General features: G+C 42.6%; 1 protein-coding gene across 2 annotated transcripts; it reads left to right on the top strand.

Moving 5' to 3' along the window:
- Positions 1–4250: 4250 nt before the first annotated feature.
- LOC141952198 (uncharacterized) lies at positions 4251–17642 on the top strand. 2 transcript variants are annotated; one of them, XM_074889376.1, is made up of 6 exons: positions 4251–4479; positions 8704–8867; positions 9715–10026; positions 11532–11666; positions 12658–12837; positions 14896–17642. In XM_074889376.1, exons 2-6 carry the CDS (start codon positions 8804–8806, stop codon positions 14913–14915), a joined length of 711 nt encoding a protein of 236 aa, XP_074745477.1. In that variant the 5' UTR covers positions 4251–4479; positions 8704–8803; the 3' UTR covers positions 14916–17642. The 2 variants fall into 2 exon arrangements, with proteins under 2 accessions (XP_074745477.1, XP_074745478.1); XM_074889377.1 differs by lacking the exon at positions 4251–4479 and adding an exon at positions 8466–8508.
- The last annotated feature ends 339 nt before the right edge of the window (positions 17643–17981 follow it).

The following is a 17981-nucleotide window of genomic DNA, read 5'->3' as shown; positions in this document are numbered from 1 at the left end:
GCAGCAGCTCAAGCTTATGTCATTGTGACAGTTCTGACCACTCCTAGGTAGAGGTGTGGAGTCAGAGTGGTGTTATGAGATATTTTCTCCCTTATCTACATGTTACAGTAATCTGGTGCTGTGCACTCAGGGTAAACATCACGCACTGGGCTGCTTTTAGTTTCTTTATTAATAGATTGACTTGAAGGCTGCCATGTCAGACTTGTTTTTCTTCTACAGTGGCAAGTTAGGAATTCCAGGTTGTTTTAGGTGCCAGGAAAAGTTGCAATGTGTGATGGGTCAGCTTAGGGTGAGCTGAGCAACTCAACCCTGACAGCAGCAGCTAGTGAGTGTTAGAGATGTCTGCTGCCAGGGGTCTTAAGAGAGCTCTAACCATACCCGATAATATGTGCACATGTAATCCCACCCATGGTAAATTCTGGAGCCCTTCCTGTGTAGATGTGTTCTGACCATGGATTGAGCAGAGAAGATGCTTAGTTAGCCCCATTTCAAAGGAGCAAGGAGGGCATTACACTGTCTCTCCTGGCCATGCCAGGAGCATTGGGATGTAAAGCAGAGCAGCCCCTGCCATTGCCTTGCAGCGAGCCTTGTGCCAGCTGCTTTCTGACTACAGGTCTTGCTTACTCAGAAATTATTTTGACAGGAAGGATTTCTGAGCAACTGCAGAAATGAAAGCCCTTTTCTGCATTTCAGACTTAGAAAGAATAATGAAGTAATTATTTGATTGTTCATTATGAAAGCAGACCTAAAAACATTGCCTCTTTTTGGCCAAGTCTATTTATATAAGCATTGGGAACAAAGAGATAAGAACAACTCTCCCTGCAGCTACTTCTTAGTAGCGGGTTGCAGGGTGGGATTTTGGTTTGTCTCCTGACTGTTTCCTGGGTTTGAGATAAGGCTACCACCTTTTTTTATCTACTGAGAGGTGCTGTTTACCCTTGTACTTGGTTTGTGTGGCAAGGTTTTGGAAGCGGGGGGCTACAGGGGTGGCTTCTGTGAGAAGCTGCTAGAAGCTTCCCCTGTGTCCGATGGAGCTGATGCCAGCCGGCTCCAAGACGGAGCCACCGCCTTGCCAAGGCCGAGCCCATCAGCGACGGTGGTAGTGCCTCTGGGATAATGTGTTTAAGAAGGGGAAAAGTTGCTGCACGACAGCAATCGCAGCTGGAGAGAGGAGTGAGACTACGTGAGAGAAACCACTCTGCAGACACCAAGGGCAGTGAAGGGAGGGGGAGGAGGTGATCCAGGCACCGGAGCAGAGAGGTCAGTGGTGGAGCAGATCTCCACCTGCAGCCCATGGAGAACCCACAGCAGAGCAGGGGGATGCCCCAAGGAGGCTGTGACCCCGTGGGAAGCCCGTGCTGGAGCAGGCTCCTGGCAGCATCTGCGGCCCCATGGAGAGAGGAGCCCACGCTGGAGCGGGTTTGTTCACAGGACTTGTGACCCTGTGGGGGACCCACGCTGGGGCAGTTCGTGAAGAGCTGCAGCCCGTGGGAAGGACTCACGTTGGAGAAGTTGATGGGACTGTCTCCTGTGGGAGGGACCCCACGCTGGAGCAGGGGGAGTGTGAGGAGTCCTCCCCTGAGGAGGGAGGAGCAGCAGAGACTGTGGGTGATGAACTGACCACAACCCTCATTCCCTGCCCCCCTGTGCCCCTGGCAGGGAGGAGGGAGAGAAGTGGAGAGCAAAGCTGAGCCTGGAAAGAAGGGAGGAGTGGGGGGAAGGTGTTTTTAAGATTTGGGGTTTTTATTTCCCATTGTCCTACTCTGATTTGGTAATAAATTAAACTAATTTCCCCAAGTCAAGTCTGTTTTGCCTGCGATGGTAATTAGAGTGATCTCCCCGTCCTTATCTCGACAGCAGGTGGCTATTTTGTGTGCACTAAAAGCTCTTCTTCGGTGCTGGCTGTGCATCCTGTGGTATTTAATTTCATCAGTTCAACGCTTTTATAGCCCTGCAGATCTCTGTCCCCTACTTGCATTTCTAGTAGCCCCATCTAGCTCTGCCATGCAGGGCAGGGTGGATGGCATCCCTCCTAAAGTCTCAACAGCAGCTTATTTTGAGCTGCTCATGGATGAGTAACACTCCTACCTAGGAGCCAGAGACTCAGACTGCTAGACAAGGAAATCTTTAACGTGTGGGAACCATGTTGCACAACTGGTGGTACGTGTTTTTCTGAGAAGAGTGTGTTTTAGGAAGAACATGAAGGGCCTTATGCTTGAGGAAATGAAAGATCTCCAATAGAGGCTACACAGCTGGGCTTGGACTGGCTTATTATAACCTTATTGAATTTTGGAACAACTCCCTGATAACTCATTATCACTTACTATCTCTAGAGAGCTGCTGGCTTAACCTGTAGCCTTTTTTCTCTGCTAAACATGGTGTGAGCTGCTCAGAAAGAGCAGAAAAGTCTTTGTTCTTTTTCCTAGTGGTGTTTTCTGACTACTTGAAGAGACTCATGGGTGTGGGAACCGAATATTGATCTGAGAAAGATTTCTTTCTGAGTAGGCAGTCATACCCAACATGATTTCTTGGGCCACTGCAAGGCCTTAAGTTCTGTCTGGAAATTTAACTCTTTGAGAATGGTTAATTATGTTTTTCCCTGGCTCTTTCTTATTCTGTATTTGTTTGAACCAGTTAGGAAGCTACCAGTGCAGAAATACGCACAAAACTAGGCCTCCCAACAAAGCGACAGAAGGCACAGTACCTCTTGTTCCTTGCTGTCATTCAGATTTGCTTCTCATCTCTAATTTGTGGAGTATTAGTTACATTAAAAAATCTCTTGGTTTATGGTTAGTTCTCAAAATGCTTGTTTCAATGTCATTATGGATAAAGCTTCTTGGGTCTTTATACTGCATTGGAGTACTTTGTTTTGCTGATCGGGAATGTAGGATTTAAAGATGCTGGATGGAGAGTCTTCATGCACGAGTGTATCATCCTCCTTTTTTCCTGTCTACGATAGAGTTCCTCAGAAGAATGAATGTAAACCTGAATAGAAAATTGTTTGAAGCCTGCGAGGGTAAACAAGTGTATCCCTTCCTGGAGTTAACTGTGGAGGACATTGTCATATTTCTCCTTGTTTCTCTTTGGAAAGACTTTGGCAGCAGAGGCATAGGGATTATACTGGAGTCAGTGTCTTTCCACTTCCCCAATACACAACAAATCTTATTTACTGGTTTGTTCACAGCTTTTGAATAAGTCTATTGCATATTCAATTATATATTTAGACAAGCACCTCTGAGCAATTTGAATACTGAAATCCTCCCTTTTTCTCCTCAAAAAAATCCCACTTATGAACTCACACTTTTGTCCCATTTTTAAAATGTCTGAGAAAGAAGGACTATGCTGAGATCCAGCGTGGCAGACTGTAATGACAAAATTGCAGTCCTGGGACCTACTGAGAGAGTGGCTGCATCACCTTGTATTTCATTCCTGGAAACTGAGGCATACACCTCTTGACCTGCTGATGTAATATTGAACTTCTCCTCCGGAGATCTAGAAGCCTTGTATACAGGCTGGAGGTGATCCTTCCAGGCCAGGGCAGGCCCTACCTGAAGGAAGGGTACAAGATAAGGGAAATAAGGAAGGCACCATTTAAAGAAGCCTCCCACTAGCCCTTATCTGCAGAGAAAACAAGCTGAAGCACAGCAGACCACAATGTGTGAAATACTGCAAAACAGGTCCTTGAAGCCTTCATTCAGAGCTAATAAATAACATTTTCTCTATTAAAGAGCAAATGTAAAAGTGTCCCACTGAAAAAGGAATATCTGTAGTATCTCAAAGTGCTTTGTTAAGGTTAATGAGTGTTATTTTACCTGAGATGCAAAGTCTGGAATTAGAGAGGTTTCTTTGATTTACTGAGGTCTGTGCAGACTCTCTGCCCTCCCTCTGGTCCCGACAGCTCATGACAGGTTATGTGAGGGGCATAGTCAAACAGCAGAAGGGCTGTGGAAGCATGCACGTGTGGCAGGGTTATCTTTCAACACCTGCCAGGGAATAAGCTGAGCTCACCTCGGCGCTGCAGGCTCTCCTGCGCTGGGAACCCTTGTGTGGCATATTAGTGTCAGACCCAGGCACGGATCTCAAATCCAGTCCATTCACATCACTGCTGCGGTACATGGAGAAACAGATTTACTACTCAGGTACCTATAAACAGGTTCCTCAGAGATTTTCTGGGCTGTGTGATTATTTTTTTTTTTTTCCCATGCTTTCCAGCTTGGAGTCCCATGCAGTAGCGGGGACTTACCTTGCTCAGTGACATCACTGTGCTGTGTCCTTAGGAAGTGAAAGTGAAAATCCAGCTGTCTTTAAAGAAGCGAGAAGCCAGTGGTGTGCCTTTTTCTCTGGGATCCAGGTGGCTTCTGTCTCCTCTGCGGGGCTCTGGAAGAGGATCTGAGTGAACTGGGAGCTGGAAAGGCTGCTCAGGCACATGGAGAAGGGAAGCGAAGTGGCACAAGGGCGTCCTTGGACACAACTTTTGAGGTACTCACACTGTCTTCTTTAAGGGGTCCTGTCTTACAGCCAGTCTTGTCTCTTAGAAATTCTTGCTGTTTCCTCTTTTCAAGTAGGCATTTAGAAGCAGGCACTAAAAAAGTCTGCGGCAGAAAGGAAATGATTAGCCTGTTTCAGATTTTCTCCGTAATGAAGAATGTGAATTACTTGTGGGAATGATTTTGTTACATAAATAACACTGCTTTTTATAGCGCTGACTGCCAACGTTCATGCAGTTCTGCACTGCTTTCACATTGCTTGTGTGAATGCAAAAACCCAACAGCTTCATGAAGTGGTTCACTCTGTATAAGTGTGAGTGACCACAGAAGCGATAGAATAAATCTATTAGAGCATTTGCATCTTCATGTAATTCCCAAATAATTTTTCCTACATTTAATTAACCTTTATTTTTTTGCTCATAGCTCCTTAGCATTTTTTGCTAATATTTCCTTTTCTAAAATTAGTATCCTGTCCTATTTGCAAATAAAGGATAATTTGCCAGGATGGTTGCAGTAGAAATCTTTGCAACTCTCCTCCTTTCCAGTGAGAAGCTGTCACCCAAGCTGGAGCTGATAGTGCATTGTTTGCCCTGTGTCTAATGCTCTGCTCCCAAAAGGGACCTATGAGGACCCTGGTGGCTCTGGGTTCTGAACAAAACAGAGAACCAAAACAGAAAGCGTCAGTCAGTAAGGATATTAGTTTTAAAATAAAAGAGATTAAACCAGGGAAATAGTTTATTGCACTTGCGTTAATGTGCTGCAAGCAGAAAATAAAATGTTAGCAGTGTTTTCTAATGGTTACTGTGGAAAAAATTTTAAGAGCAGTTGCTGGGAAGCTGTGTACTTTCGGGATTTTTGCAGAGGTTTCTCAGCTCAAGCACAGGAAGCCGATTGTTTTCTGCATGGGCTTGTTGGAACTGTGGAAACAAACTGCTCTTACACAGTCTTACTCTGGAAACACTTGTTTTGTCTCTTCCTGTGATTTTGGTTTGCCTTTTTTTTCACCAAAAGCTTGTTGAGAGCAGTATTCAATAGATTAACAAAGGAAACTGATACTAAAATAATACAAAAATTAGCTCTTATATAATTGTACTCCTTTTCTAGAAAAGAACTTAGAGTGGAAAATCTGTAGGATCTTCTGAAGTTCTTTGTTTTTTATTGTATTGCTTCCTTACTTCCTTCAATAGTATAATTTTCTTCAAGCTGTTTGAAATTTGAGTCCTCTCCATGTGATACCTTGGGTATCAGATAAATCTTTTCTGAAAATGTATTGCATTATTCTACCAAGGTGGTTCTGCCTGACCATATAAGCCATATACTAAAATGCTCATAAAGCTATAGACCCACAGGGTGTGTGGCTGGAAGAGAGAAGGGGCAGGGAAATGCTGTGTTTACAGTTGGAGAATAGCACTAGATGTGGGTCCATGACTGCACTTCGTGGTCAGTTGGAGAGAGAAGCACATGTAAACTCTCCGGGACAGCTGCACTGCTCTGCCATCTCCTGTGGCCGGGACTTTGGGTGATCCCCTGCTGCAGCTCTGTGCTTGTCGCCGTGGGGGTCCCCACTGAAGCGGCAGCCTCAGCTGGGCTGTGCTGGAGGCAGAGGTTGGTACGTCTGAGGATGCGCACTGGAAAGGCAGTGAGCTGGTTTAATTTGTGCTGAAGTAGGAAAATGTAGGTGTCTAACCAGAATATTCCAGGTTGTAAGCTTTTAACTTTGAGAGAGGATCTTTTATCTGGTGGAAACGACCCTATTGCATTTATGACTGACTTTCTTGTCTTCATAAACATTGGAGTTGTTTATTGTGTTGTGTTTGCTATGAAGTTATGGGAGAAGGAAAAGCAGGATAATTTCAGGTAGTGATTTTTACTCAAATAGATCCTTTCAAAAACAAACCCAAAAGACCTTGTTAGGACTGTACAACTTTTGATTTCTGGTTAAATCCACTTCATCTTGCCAGCGATCTCAGGTTGACCTGTTTGTGGGGTCAAGTCTGACTTGAGGCAAAGCTCATCAACTGGCTATCAATGATTGGAGTTTGGTGAAGGACCTCCAGATCCTCGTGTGTGGGAGGCATTGGCCTGTCAGCCTTGCACAGCCTCTGAGAAAGTGCTAGGCTTTGATAAAACAGGCCTTGGAAGAAAGATAAGAGGGTGTTGAGCTATGCCAAGGTGGCAGGGAAAAACAATGGACAGGTGCAACACTGAACTGTGGAAAGGTACTGAACTGTGAGAAGTTGCTACCGCGAGAACAGCGCGTGAACGAGAGGGTGATTGGCCTGCACAGCCCGTGTTAGAGTGGTCTTATGCTGATAGGAGAAAAGGTTGATAGCTGTCTAATTGCTGATTTGTTAACTATGAAGTAAGAGCTTTACCGACAGCATCCGAGAGCATAAGTATGTACCGTTGTAACAATAAACTCTCTCTTTCTCTCTGAATTTCATCGGGAGTCCGTGCCTCAGTTGCCACACCTCATGGTTGTTACTTTACTCATCTGCTGCTTGCTGCTGATCCCCTTTTAGGGTCTGGCGTTGCTAGACCACTTCAGTAGCTCTGAAAAATGAAGGTTTGTATTGCCTTGAAAAGAAAGGCAAGCAAGCAAAAAACTTGATGAAAAATATTTTATACCAAAAGTGTGTTTCATTTTAGATTGGAGTGTTTTATTATTAAAGTTAAGTTTAAAACTGATGGCAGGAGGTGGCCAAGACAGCTGAAGGCTCTCAGAAACCTGCCTGGGGGGAGGTCGGGACAGGCATTGTTAACTGGTGCTTTGCAAAGCAGGAAAAACGGTAAATTGAGTAATGTGTGACCTGGTACTGATTGATCTGCTTCTAGAAAAAAAACTCCACCCAAACTCAAAAGCATAGGAACTATTTTTAGATCTATGGAAGGAGGATGAGAAAAGATGCTGAGCTCATTTGATACTCTTCAATGTTGTTAATACTTGGTGGGGCAAGAAGAAGTTCTTGCAAGGTTGTCTAGGTGAGGAGCACTGTGCATAAAATGGAAGAACTGGTCCCTCGTGTGAAGTGGAAGTGGATGGATCACACCTTTGTGGGTGTCTGTGGAGCAGCCCCAAGGACCTCGGCTCAGTCCAGTATCTCCTAGGCTTGGGCCCTGTGTGGGGGTGTGGAGAGCTTGGGGCACTGTGCAGGGACCCCAGATTTTATTCCACAGGAAATTTTGCAGACAGTCTCAAAGATTGCCTGCTGTGTCTGTTGGCAGCTGGAAAGGGCTCGTGCTGTGGGGTGTGTTCCTCCTGTCTCATCTGTTTCTGGGACTGGAGGTGGGACTCTCAGCAGCTCTAGACTAGCACAGATCACGAGAGATAAGCAGCTATTAACTTCTGGTGGATAATTAATGCATAATTAGGAATTAATGCATAATCCATTTGGAAACTTCCTCAAGGTACTTCTCGGGTAAGTGACATACCAAAAACGTTGTTTTAATGAAAGCCTCTAATGGAAAGCTCCTAGGGGCAAAGCAGTTTGTGATTTCCAGAGTTAGGCTAGTGAGGAAAGTTAGGTGAATTTTCCAGATTTTTTTTCTCCTTCAGAAAGTGAAACTTGTGCTTTATTAAAACACGTTTCACAAATTCATGATAGTTTCATTGAAATGAGTGAGGATGAATTTCTGACTAAATCGAAGACATTTTTGGAAAAAAAATACTGTTTTTTTTTTGTTTGTTCATTTAACTTGAACAGATATTTCCCATCAGGTCTTCTAAATTAAATATAAAATTCAATTTCACAATAAATATTTCATCTTAGGTCAAGCAAAACACTCATTCAGCACAAAACATCTCTCTTGTCTAATTTTTTATGTGTTTTGGAAGCGATAGCAAGTCATGCTGTTGTTTGTTGCATATACTACTGAGTGATGTGTGCAGAGTTACTGCCTAGAGGAGCCTGGAGGACCTAGACATGAAGCCTCTTGCCCAGCTGGCTCCGGAGGGATTTGCCTTTCCCTGCAGAATCCCATAGAAAGACTGTTGCCGTGCCTGGCCCAGGGATGGAAAGGGGTGTGAGTCTGGCGTTTGCGAAAGCCGTCTCAGAGTGCAGTAGCAGCTGAGCAGCATGAGTGTTTCTTTGCCTGTATTCCCGCTATCTTGGCTAGAAGCTTTATGCACTTGGCCTGGAAGTTGTTTTCTTTTTGACTGGAGAAAGATAAGAAGAAAGATAAAAGATGCTAAACACTGTATTTAATGTCCAAACAGGGAGATGACTGAGAAAGGAACCTGGTGATCCTGCCCTGGGATCGTGGAGGATCTGGGAGAGCATCCAATACTGCTGGAGCTGAGCACCCAGGGCAGCCTGATGGACTCTCCCCGCTTCACACGGTTATGCTTCCTGCTTCTGACCGCTGCAGCCCCCCATCCAAGTGAGTCTCCTTGTTCAATCTCATTGCTTTTCACTGCATGGTAGTAGCTAAAAACTTTTAAACTGTTATTAGAAAGCTCAGTCATGTCCAGTTAAAACTAAGAGCACAAAACCACTAAGGTGAGAAAAGAAATTAAGAAGGTGAAGGTTGATTCATTTGACTTGTTGCAATCATCTAACTCGGGAAGGGTAACTTTTTGTATTGGTCTGAAGTCAGATGAGGTGAGTTCTCTCTCAAAGCACTGGCTCTTTACTGGGCAGTCTGAATGAGTAAAACGGCTTTGTCAGCTCTCAGCACCCAGCCCCAGCATGCTCCAGCACTTCAGCCAGGCTGCTGGTGCATTTTGGCTTGGCTGTAAAACTGTTGCCTGCAGGAATATTGAACTGAATCAGTGGCAGTGACCTGGGACACTACATCCAGCTGTGTGTGGTCTGGCGTGCAGCTGTGAACTTCATTTGTCCTGGGATCTGGATGGCTGCTGGAGATATACTTGATAGGATTGTGCCAAGGCGTTTGGGAAGGAAAGAAAATTAGAACAGATGATTCATCTGAGCCTGTCTGGGCAGCGAACCTCTTAGCTCAACAAGAGAAATGTCTTTCAACTCACTTCCTAAGCTGCCAGCTTCCTAGTTAAAACCCCAGTGGCAGCAGTGGGTATTATGTCATATTTCTACCCCAGAAATTAATTTGGGGACTGGGCCCAGAACCGAATAAAAATTGCCCATTGGCAAACAGTGTCTTCTAAGCTGTGACTGGGTTTGTCCACCAAAACTCATCCTATTCTCTAACACCAAAAGTCTGGGGAGAAAACTAGTAGAAAATAATTTATCTTTGTTTTCTCATTTAGATATTGCCATGCCCACTGGTGACCTTGCTGAGCAAACACAAGGCTCTTCCTTTGGCAAAACATATGTGACAGTCTACCACTGTAAAAACTGTGAGAGCGAGATGTGTAAATCATCCAATTATGAAGACTTTGTAAAAATTGGTGAAACGCAAAGTGAGAAGTTCTCAAATGAAATAATTCAGTTGGTGACCAATGAAACACATATCATTATGTGCTTTCAGCAAGAAAATACTTCTGCTGAAGGAGTTTATGCCATCGTCTGGGAAAAAGCCATGGGAGTAGGAGACTCATGTGGCATCCTGAATTCTGGAGGTATGCTCCACTGGGAACCTGGCTATCAGCATATGGAAAACATATTTCTGGTTATGAAACGGAACTGTTATATATTTGGGCAGACGGTGAGGTTCATGAGTAAACCAACATGTCAACAGGAGTTTCTTTTGTGAAAAAAGTCATTAAGTCATTCACAGAAATCAAATTATCTCAGGTCAAACACTGCTTAAAACTACACTAGTAGAGATTCAGATAAATGCATGTTACCTGATTTATAAAGATACTTCTTCCTTTTTTTTCCTTTTTTTTGGCAAGAGCAATTCTCCTGGTCAAAATCTGTGCCAGTTTGCAATTTATAAATCCCGTCTACTTCAGCCAGTACACACTGAAATCCAGGTCTAGCCTAAAGAGCCATTCTGTGTTGCTCTCCTGTAAAATTCAGTAAAGAACCAGGAGATATCCTTCCAGTTTTCTCAGAAAACTGTCAAAATCAGAGATAAAAATGCCTGTCAGTACCTGTAGCAAGTGGCTCCAAGAGGGCAAAACTTCATGGTGGATCAGGTTGTACAGGTATAATGTAGTTGAATTCCATCCAAGTTGATGACATTTCACCAGTTAACGATCTGATTGAATATATATCACATTTTTTCCTGGCTGTAGGTGATTCTGTGAAAGCGGCTTTCATCACCTCTCTTGTTAGACCTAGCACATCCTTTCTAATCTTATTGCTGACAGAAGAAAACAAGAAAAAATTCTCAACCTATATATGCTTTTGTTCAGCTTAACAGTTCCTCACATATTTAATTTCTGACCACTGTAAACACTTCTCTCCTAGATTTATGCTTACCACTGCAAAATATCTACATGCTGTTTCTACTGTGTAAAGCTTGGGTGACACCAAAACATCCATAGTGAAAGCTGGAAATTGCTGTAGAAAGAGCAGCTTATATTCCTTGAGATGGTAACAGGTGGATGTGCTGTGTGTGGGATGTGTAGGTAGGTAGGAGTTTTCAAGATAATGGCCTTTACATTTCCTACCTCTTAGAAGAGGAATAAGTTATATAATGGCACAGTGGCACGCAGGCTAGGCAGGAGATGCACTCTGGGGTCTCTGAGATCTATACAGCTGCTGGTCTTACTTGTTCCTCTTCTTTGGCTCCTGTAGGCAAACGGGAGTTGCAAAATTTTGTCATGATTATTTAAATAGATTTTAATTGCAAAATGGTAATGATAAGCTTTTTACAATTTTTTTTATGTTCTTGATTACATGTGAAAACTTTTTTGCCTTCAGATTTCAAGATTTCCATTACTAGTTCACAGAACAGTTCATCAGCTTTAGCAAGAAGAAAATCTAAATGATGACTGGTTGATTTGAACAGTTGGTGAATTAAACGTGAATGTAGCAATCTTCAATTCTTTGTGGTACATGATGGATCTTCTTTTTTAACCTTTTAACCTATTTAACCTTTTTAACCCTTGATAGAAGATCTTATAAATGATCCATGTTTATAATTAAAAAATCTTTTATCTTTCATCTTCCTCAGAAAATAGGAGGGGTGACATCGTTATAGAGGGGAATAAAATTTGCTGTGAAGCAGAGACAGACCTCTCAGTGCCCAACCCTCCCCTGAAGTGCTACACTAGAATGTCAGATGAAAAATCAACAACTGACATCACTGGTGAGGTCAATCTCTTCACGTGTGCGTTTGCTTTGAGAGACTTTTGCCCTTACAGCTTGCGGTTAACAGAGTTTTACGCGAACGGGGCGCGGGTAGACTTTCAGACTTTCCCCTAGCCTGTGTGGGTGCCCAGTCCTGGACATATAGATCCATAGGTATAGGTTTCTGTAACTGTAGCTATATAGCTATAGATACAGGGATGCTGAGGGAAGGTGGTACATGATGGGCATGCAACAAATTTCCAAGAATTCCACTTACTAGTAAGTGATAAATGAGATTTCACCGCTAGACTAAGAGGACATTTATCATATACAAGTATTTTTTATATCCAAATTTCTTCCACTGTAGAAATCCCTGTCGTCTTCCTTAGGTTATGGACAAACAGGGTGTCTTTGCTTGGGACAAGTAAACACTACTTACCCTCTTCTGGGGAGACTCCTTGGTAGGGATATGGCTCTTCATTTTTGGCTGTGTTGGTTGTTTGGTTTTGTTTTTTTTGGTTTTTTGTAATTTTTGAGTGTATGCTGGATGATTCTATTATTTATTTTCCAAATTAGACCAGTATTAAAATAACCTTTCTAGATATTTATATGTTTAATTTCCTGTGCACTGAGGTCTTCAAAAAATGGTCAAAATGGATTTCCTTAGTGGCCTTTGAACCTATCATTAAGGATGGGTCTCGTGCCTCTTGTTTTTGGTTATTTCAGATGAGAGAGATGTTCAAAGGTATCTGTTGTGGTGGGGGGTCAAGAATTAGCTTCGAATGTTACTAGAGTCATTCTTTTGTTACAGGTATCTTCATTAAGGTATCCTAAGGCAGAGGCTATTTGTTCTCTCATTCATCACTTCATTCTCTCATTATCAGTTTTTGTGGGGTACATTGCGGAAGCACCAGGCCAATTCTTCCTAGGTGCTGCTTACGAGGCACACTCATTTCTTGGCACACCAATTTGATTCACTTGGACTCTCTTTACTTTTTTCTATTCTCCAGGTAATCTTCAATTTTCCATCAGAGAAAAGGGCAGAATTAGCATCATCACCATCGTACTGGTTCTTGGGGTTTGTGCAGCAGCAGCAGCAGCAGCAGCATATTGTGTTCGACAGAACAGAAATCGTCGAGGTCTAGTCTTTCAAAATGCTCTACTTCGTATGGGCCTTGCAAGCAGCACTGGTAATGGAAAAAGCGTACAGGGTTTTCTTTCTGGATCTCATTTCCATAACATTGTTTATGAAGTTGCTAAATGATATTCATTGTGAAGGGGAGCCTGGGCTAACAGCTGGTATGAACTCTAGCTCTGCATTTGATGCCATAACATAGTCCCCAGTTCAGCTGGTTTTTGTTATGAAAAATAAGGACGGAATACATTTCCTCACTGCTACAGTAACAGAGCCAAGTGATTGCACTGCTCAGCCTTAGCTCAGTGGGATCCAGTTCCTCGGCATAGTCTCAGACTGCGACATTGCCGTGCAGCTTCCCCTGCAGAGACATGTGCCAGTCCAGGAGACTGCTGAACATCCAGTGTGGGCTGACAGGTCTTTTAGGTGAATGGTTCCCACTCACAGCTCTGCCCACTGAAGAGCCAATTTTAATTTAAGAAAGAATATTTTCCTAGATACATCCAAGGGGGGGGAGTTTGTTTTGCAAACTAATAGGCATGGAAAGGGCTGGGATAGACTCTATGGAGTAAATAGGGAGTTATGTGAATAAAATCTTCTGGAAGGATCTGCCTTCCTCTGTATTGCCCTCTGCTCTTCCCTCCTCCCTCACAACACAGATACTGCAGTATTCTTGAAGTGAGATAATATTAAACCACCTCTTAGTTCAGAAATGTTTGTGCTATAACAGAGTATAGAACTTGGGATGTAGCTGTGCTGTCATATAGCAAAGTATCACACCTGCTGTATGTGGTGGGGATTTGTGGAGAAAACACAAGGCCTGTGGGTCTGTTTGAAATGGATACCAGTGAGTTGCTCAGGAGTTTCAGATAAATATAAATTGGGGAAAAAAAACAACTGCAAGTTAGTTTTAATTCTTCTAAGTAAATCCTTGCTGATGCTGGTACTTCTTTGCTATTGTTTTCCTAGGATGTGTCATAGTGCTCCATCAGATTTTTAATGGTCAGATAGGACTTTTGGGGGTTTAATTTATGGTAAATGATGAAATGACATTACTACAATGGCAGGAGGGTGTTCAGTGAAGGACTCGATGTGTTTACTAGGACCATGTTCAGTGGATGCCCATCTCTTCCCTGCATCAAGTCTGAGTCAATAGATTTTAGCCCCTACATGACTTTGCAGTGGTTCCAGTATGCATGTGTTGATCATTTACACACTTCTACAGACACTCTTTGACCCTGACATACAGCTTCCCACTATATCCTGTAGCCAACTTGGCTCCAGGGTTTATGGAACTTGTATAACGCCAGAAGCTGAGACATCTCCTCTCAGTTACTGAACTAGTCCATCCTTTAGAAACAAATGTTGGTTGTTTCAACAAGTCTAAGAATTAAATTTCTAAGTCTGAATTTTTTTAAGGTTAATTTGTTGGTTAGAAGTTAGTTAAAGCCTAAGATTTTTATATTGTGCTCCCTTTCAATTGGGGAGGAATAGCTGTCTTAAGAAAATGATTCATCTCACCTTAAAATGATTTTAAGATGAAACAGATTAATTACCTTGTGAAGGTGCCTATTTCTCTCTAGTAACTCTAAAGGAAGCCAATGGGAATAAGCTGCGATGTTTGAACATCTACAGTTAGATAAAACAAAAGGCTATCTGTGAAAAATATAAGTTGCACAAGTGCTTGCAAAACGCGGTAAAGGTGACGCAATGCTAGCCTTGCTGCAGTCGTTACTTTAAGTCATATTAATAGGTATATTGGTGTGATAGGTAAAAAATTTACTGCTAGTGGCTCCCCTGAGGTCCTGTCCTGTGGTGTAACACTCAGTGATGTTTCAGGCCTGTCCTAGAGCACCTCTAAGGCAAAGGCTGACAGCCACAGCAACTGGGGCAGGGTTTCATCAGAGACACCATGAACTTGCTGGGCAATGAAGCTGCAATCGTTTTACCTTTCAGAGCAAGAGGTGGTCCAGCAGGAGATGGGACAGGGTAGCTGCCCTGAGGACATTGCACTCCAGATTTCCAACCCTAAATACAGGCAATTGGATTATAATTCTCATTGAAATCAACTTGTGCCTTTGGCCTCACAGATGTTTTTCCTTCAATTCTGCAGCTATTACAGAAAACAAATGAGCTTCTGACATGTAAAAACTTGTACCCGTTTGAAGAAGATCTACAAATGAGAAAACCAGGCCTCTATGTCAGCAGCATACTCCTCAGTAATGACGTACAGCATTCAGCTGAAGAAACAGAGCTCATTTTATACCAGACCTCATGGTAGTTTTCACAAATGTACCTTCACCAAATCCATGCGTTTACTAAGGACCGTGTTTGCCACAGTTGTCCAGCTCCAGGCCTTTGTGAGCAACATGAGAAGCTCCCTGAATCTCCCATCCTCTCCTGGTGCTTCACTGAGGACAGCGGCCATCGCAAGATGTGTGTCTCAGCAGCGCAGGTTTAAACCAGCTGAATTCTCTCAATGGTTTTCATGATTGAAGCTATCAGTTCATCTGAAATTCTTCAGAGAGCTGTGTCTGTGCTCAGGAAGGATGTGTTGAATCCTGAGGCAGATGCTTTCTGCATGTCTTCCATTTCATAATGTGATAGCATGCCCATAGGTCTTTATTTTTTTAACTACCAGGTGGTCTCTAGATCCAAAAAAGCATTTTGTACAGGTGACTGATTAGTTGAATTAGAGGGGTTTGGCCTTTTGAACAGACATTTGATTGTGCAGCCGCCTGCGTGTCGAGGACATCTCCTCTGTGTGCTTCTTCCTGTGCAAGGGTGGACAGGAGGGCTATACCCAGATCCCTCAGAAACAGCATTGGGGTGTGGAGGCCATACCTCCCTCCCAGGCTGAATGGAACTATGATGTCAATCTCCCTGACACTGGCAATTTCAGTGTGGGGCACTTCCAGCAGTAACTCCAGTGGATAGGAAAGCATATTGATGTGCCTGTTCTGCTTCCTTATCAGAAGACTACAGTATTTCTGCATCTGAAGACAGGTTTGGGTCTCCTGTGTGCAGACAGTATGTGATGAATACTGCACTGCAGGGATCCCCATTTAGTTGTTCACAGGCAGTAGGTCATCTTCAAATGATTTATCATTCACGCTTGATTTGAATAAATCCTCAAACGTTTGCATTAGACCTAATCTAGTATCAGGCTTTTGAGCAAAAATCAGCAGCAGCACAGCTGGAAAAGCAGATCCATGAAACAGTATGAGTACTTGTTGAGTTATTTTTACATGGTTTAATTACCCATAAACCCATAGCTGAAACTTCTAGCAGAAAATCTCAAAGGATGTAGAATAGCATGTGAATCTTGAGATTTGCTACAATTAAACCTAAAGGGAAAAGTTCATAGTGAAAGACATCTAAAAATATGTTATTAATTAATTTTAGAAATAGCGAAATGCCTCTGTGCTTAAATTTGGCTTGTTTGGCACAGGAGACTAGTGCTGTTATGGGTTGTGGTTTTTCCTTCCCTGGTGGGGGCTTTATACTCATGCTGACCTAAGACACCCTTTTAACTCAACTCTCAGATCATTTGTTGGATTTTGCCTTTTCTGTTTTCATGTGGTGGAAATACAGTCAAAACTTCATGAAGAGATGGCAATCCCCAGCTATTCAAATGCTTTAAAGTATTTACCAAGTATGTTATTTTGACAAATCCAATTGTGAACTCTGTTATATAATCATGAATGTTACGTTTATTCAATAAGCAAAAACTAAGATTATCTGTAAAGAGTCCAGATTGTGCAAGGATTTAGAGACAGAAGGAAAAAGACTTTTCCTCTTTATACAGCACCTCAGCATAATTGCAGTTTCTAGTTTTTTTCCCAGAACAGGACTGCTGTAAGTTTCACCAGAGTAGAGCTGTGTCTAAAAGGAGTGAGAAAGAAGATTGTTTGAGATAAAAGCCATAATTTTTTGAGGAAATAATATATCTGCTGCTATAGCCTGGGAAAGGAGCACTCAAATCGGGTAAGGGCCTTTCACTTCTTGACCCCACTGGAGCCATCACGGATGTTGCTTTTGGTTCTGTTTCCCTCCACAGTAAGTCTTTGCTGTGGGTGCCTTTGGGGAAGTGCCAAGTGCTCCAGCTTACACAATCAAGTTGTGTACTGTGTTTCTGGACATTTCCAGTGATGTGCACATTATTCGCCTATACGTAGAAAAATAGTGTCTTAAAATTGAAGGCCATGGCAGTTCTTTTGTATGGCCTTTTAAGGACAAAACCAGATGTGTCTGTGTATACGTGCGGAAAAATCTGTGTGTGTGTTCAAATCAATGGCTGACACTGGGTGGCTTTGGTATAAACTCAGGTTTTGTGTCCTTTGGAAAAGGGACAAAGTGATATTTGAGAACCCACATTGTATTAACTTGAGGGATTCAGGCTTAATGACATGCAGATTCAATTTCTACTCTTTAAGACCAGCTGGGGCCAGAGAGCTGGACATGTTTTGAGAGGAAACATTAAATAGACACCTCTACCCAATGAAAGTTGCTTGGCTAAATTACTCACAAGATGCAAGTCACAGACCAATATTTTTGGCTCACTCAAGCACACTTTCCTTTACATCTCTTCTTTCTACTGATGCAGATTTTGATATTCAGAGGCATCACTGCCAACTGTTTTACTTTGCCCCTCCTGAGTTTTGTTGTTCTGGTAGACACCAGTCATTGCAGATCTCATGGAAAACTGTTGTAAATAGCTTTAAAGATCTACAGTGTTTGTTCCAAGCGACTGCATTGTTGCCATAATTTGATGGATGGTGCCAACATATTGTTTTAATTATTTTTTTGTTTTGTTTTGTGTTGTTATACTCATCACAATAAAATATCTTAAAAACTGGCTGTTCATTGGTAGCCTGTGTTGATCATATTGTCATTTGGTATGTTAATATCCTTTACAAAGCATCGCCATCACATGATTCCCAAACACATAATCCAGTAGTATTGTCATGATTCACTTCTTAAATATTGCAAAAGCAAAGACAGGGAATAAGAGCTGTCTCCTGGCATCTGCTTTTGTATCTAGTAGTGAGCCTTTGTAGCGTTAATTGAAAGCTCCTTTCACAACCTTCCTGAACTTTTTTTTCTTTACAATGATTGATGAAATTTCTAAGCTTTCAAGCATTCAAGAAACTCTCTGGGAACATCCTCTTTCCCCATGTATTCACACAGAGAACAGTG

Source organism: Strix uralensis, chromosome 19 (genome assembly GCF_047716275.1).
Source record: "Strix uralensis isolate ZFMK-TIS-50842 chromosome 19, bStrUra1, whole genome shotgun sequence".
NCBI lineage: Eukaryota > Metazoa > Chordata > Aves > Strigiformes > Strigidae > Strix > Strix uralensis.
The sequence above is the reverse complement of the archived record's forward strand: the minus strand, read 5'-3'. Positions and strand labels throughout refer to the sequence as shown.

Bases quoted from the DNA above. Each gene is read 5' to 3' on its own strand.
- LOC141952198 (XM_074889376.1), top strand. From the start codon at position 8,804: ATGGACTCTCCCCGCTTCACACGGTTATGCTTCCTGCTTCTGACCGCT. The intron at 8,868-9,714 runs GTGAGTCTCCTT...TTTCTCATTTAG, and splicing joins CGCTGCAGCCCCCCATCCAA to ATATTGCCATGCCCACTGGT. The intron at 10,027-11,531 runs GTATGCTCCACT...CATCTTCCTCAG, and splicing joins TGGCATCCTGAATTCTGGAG to AAAATAGGAGGGGTGACATC.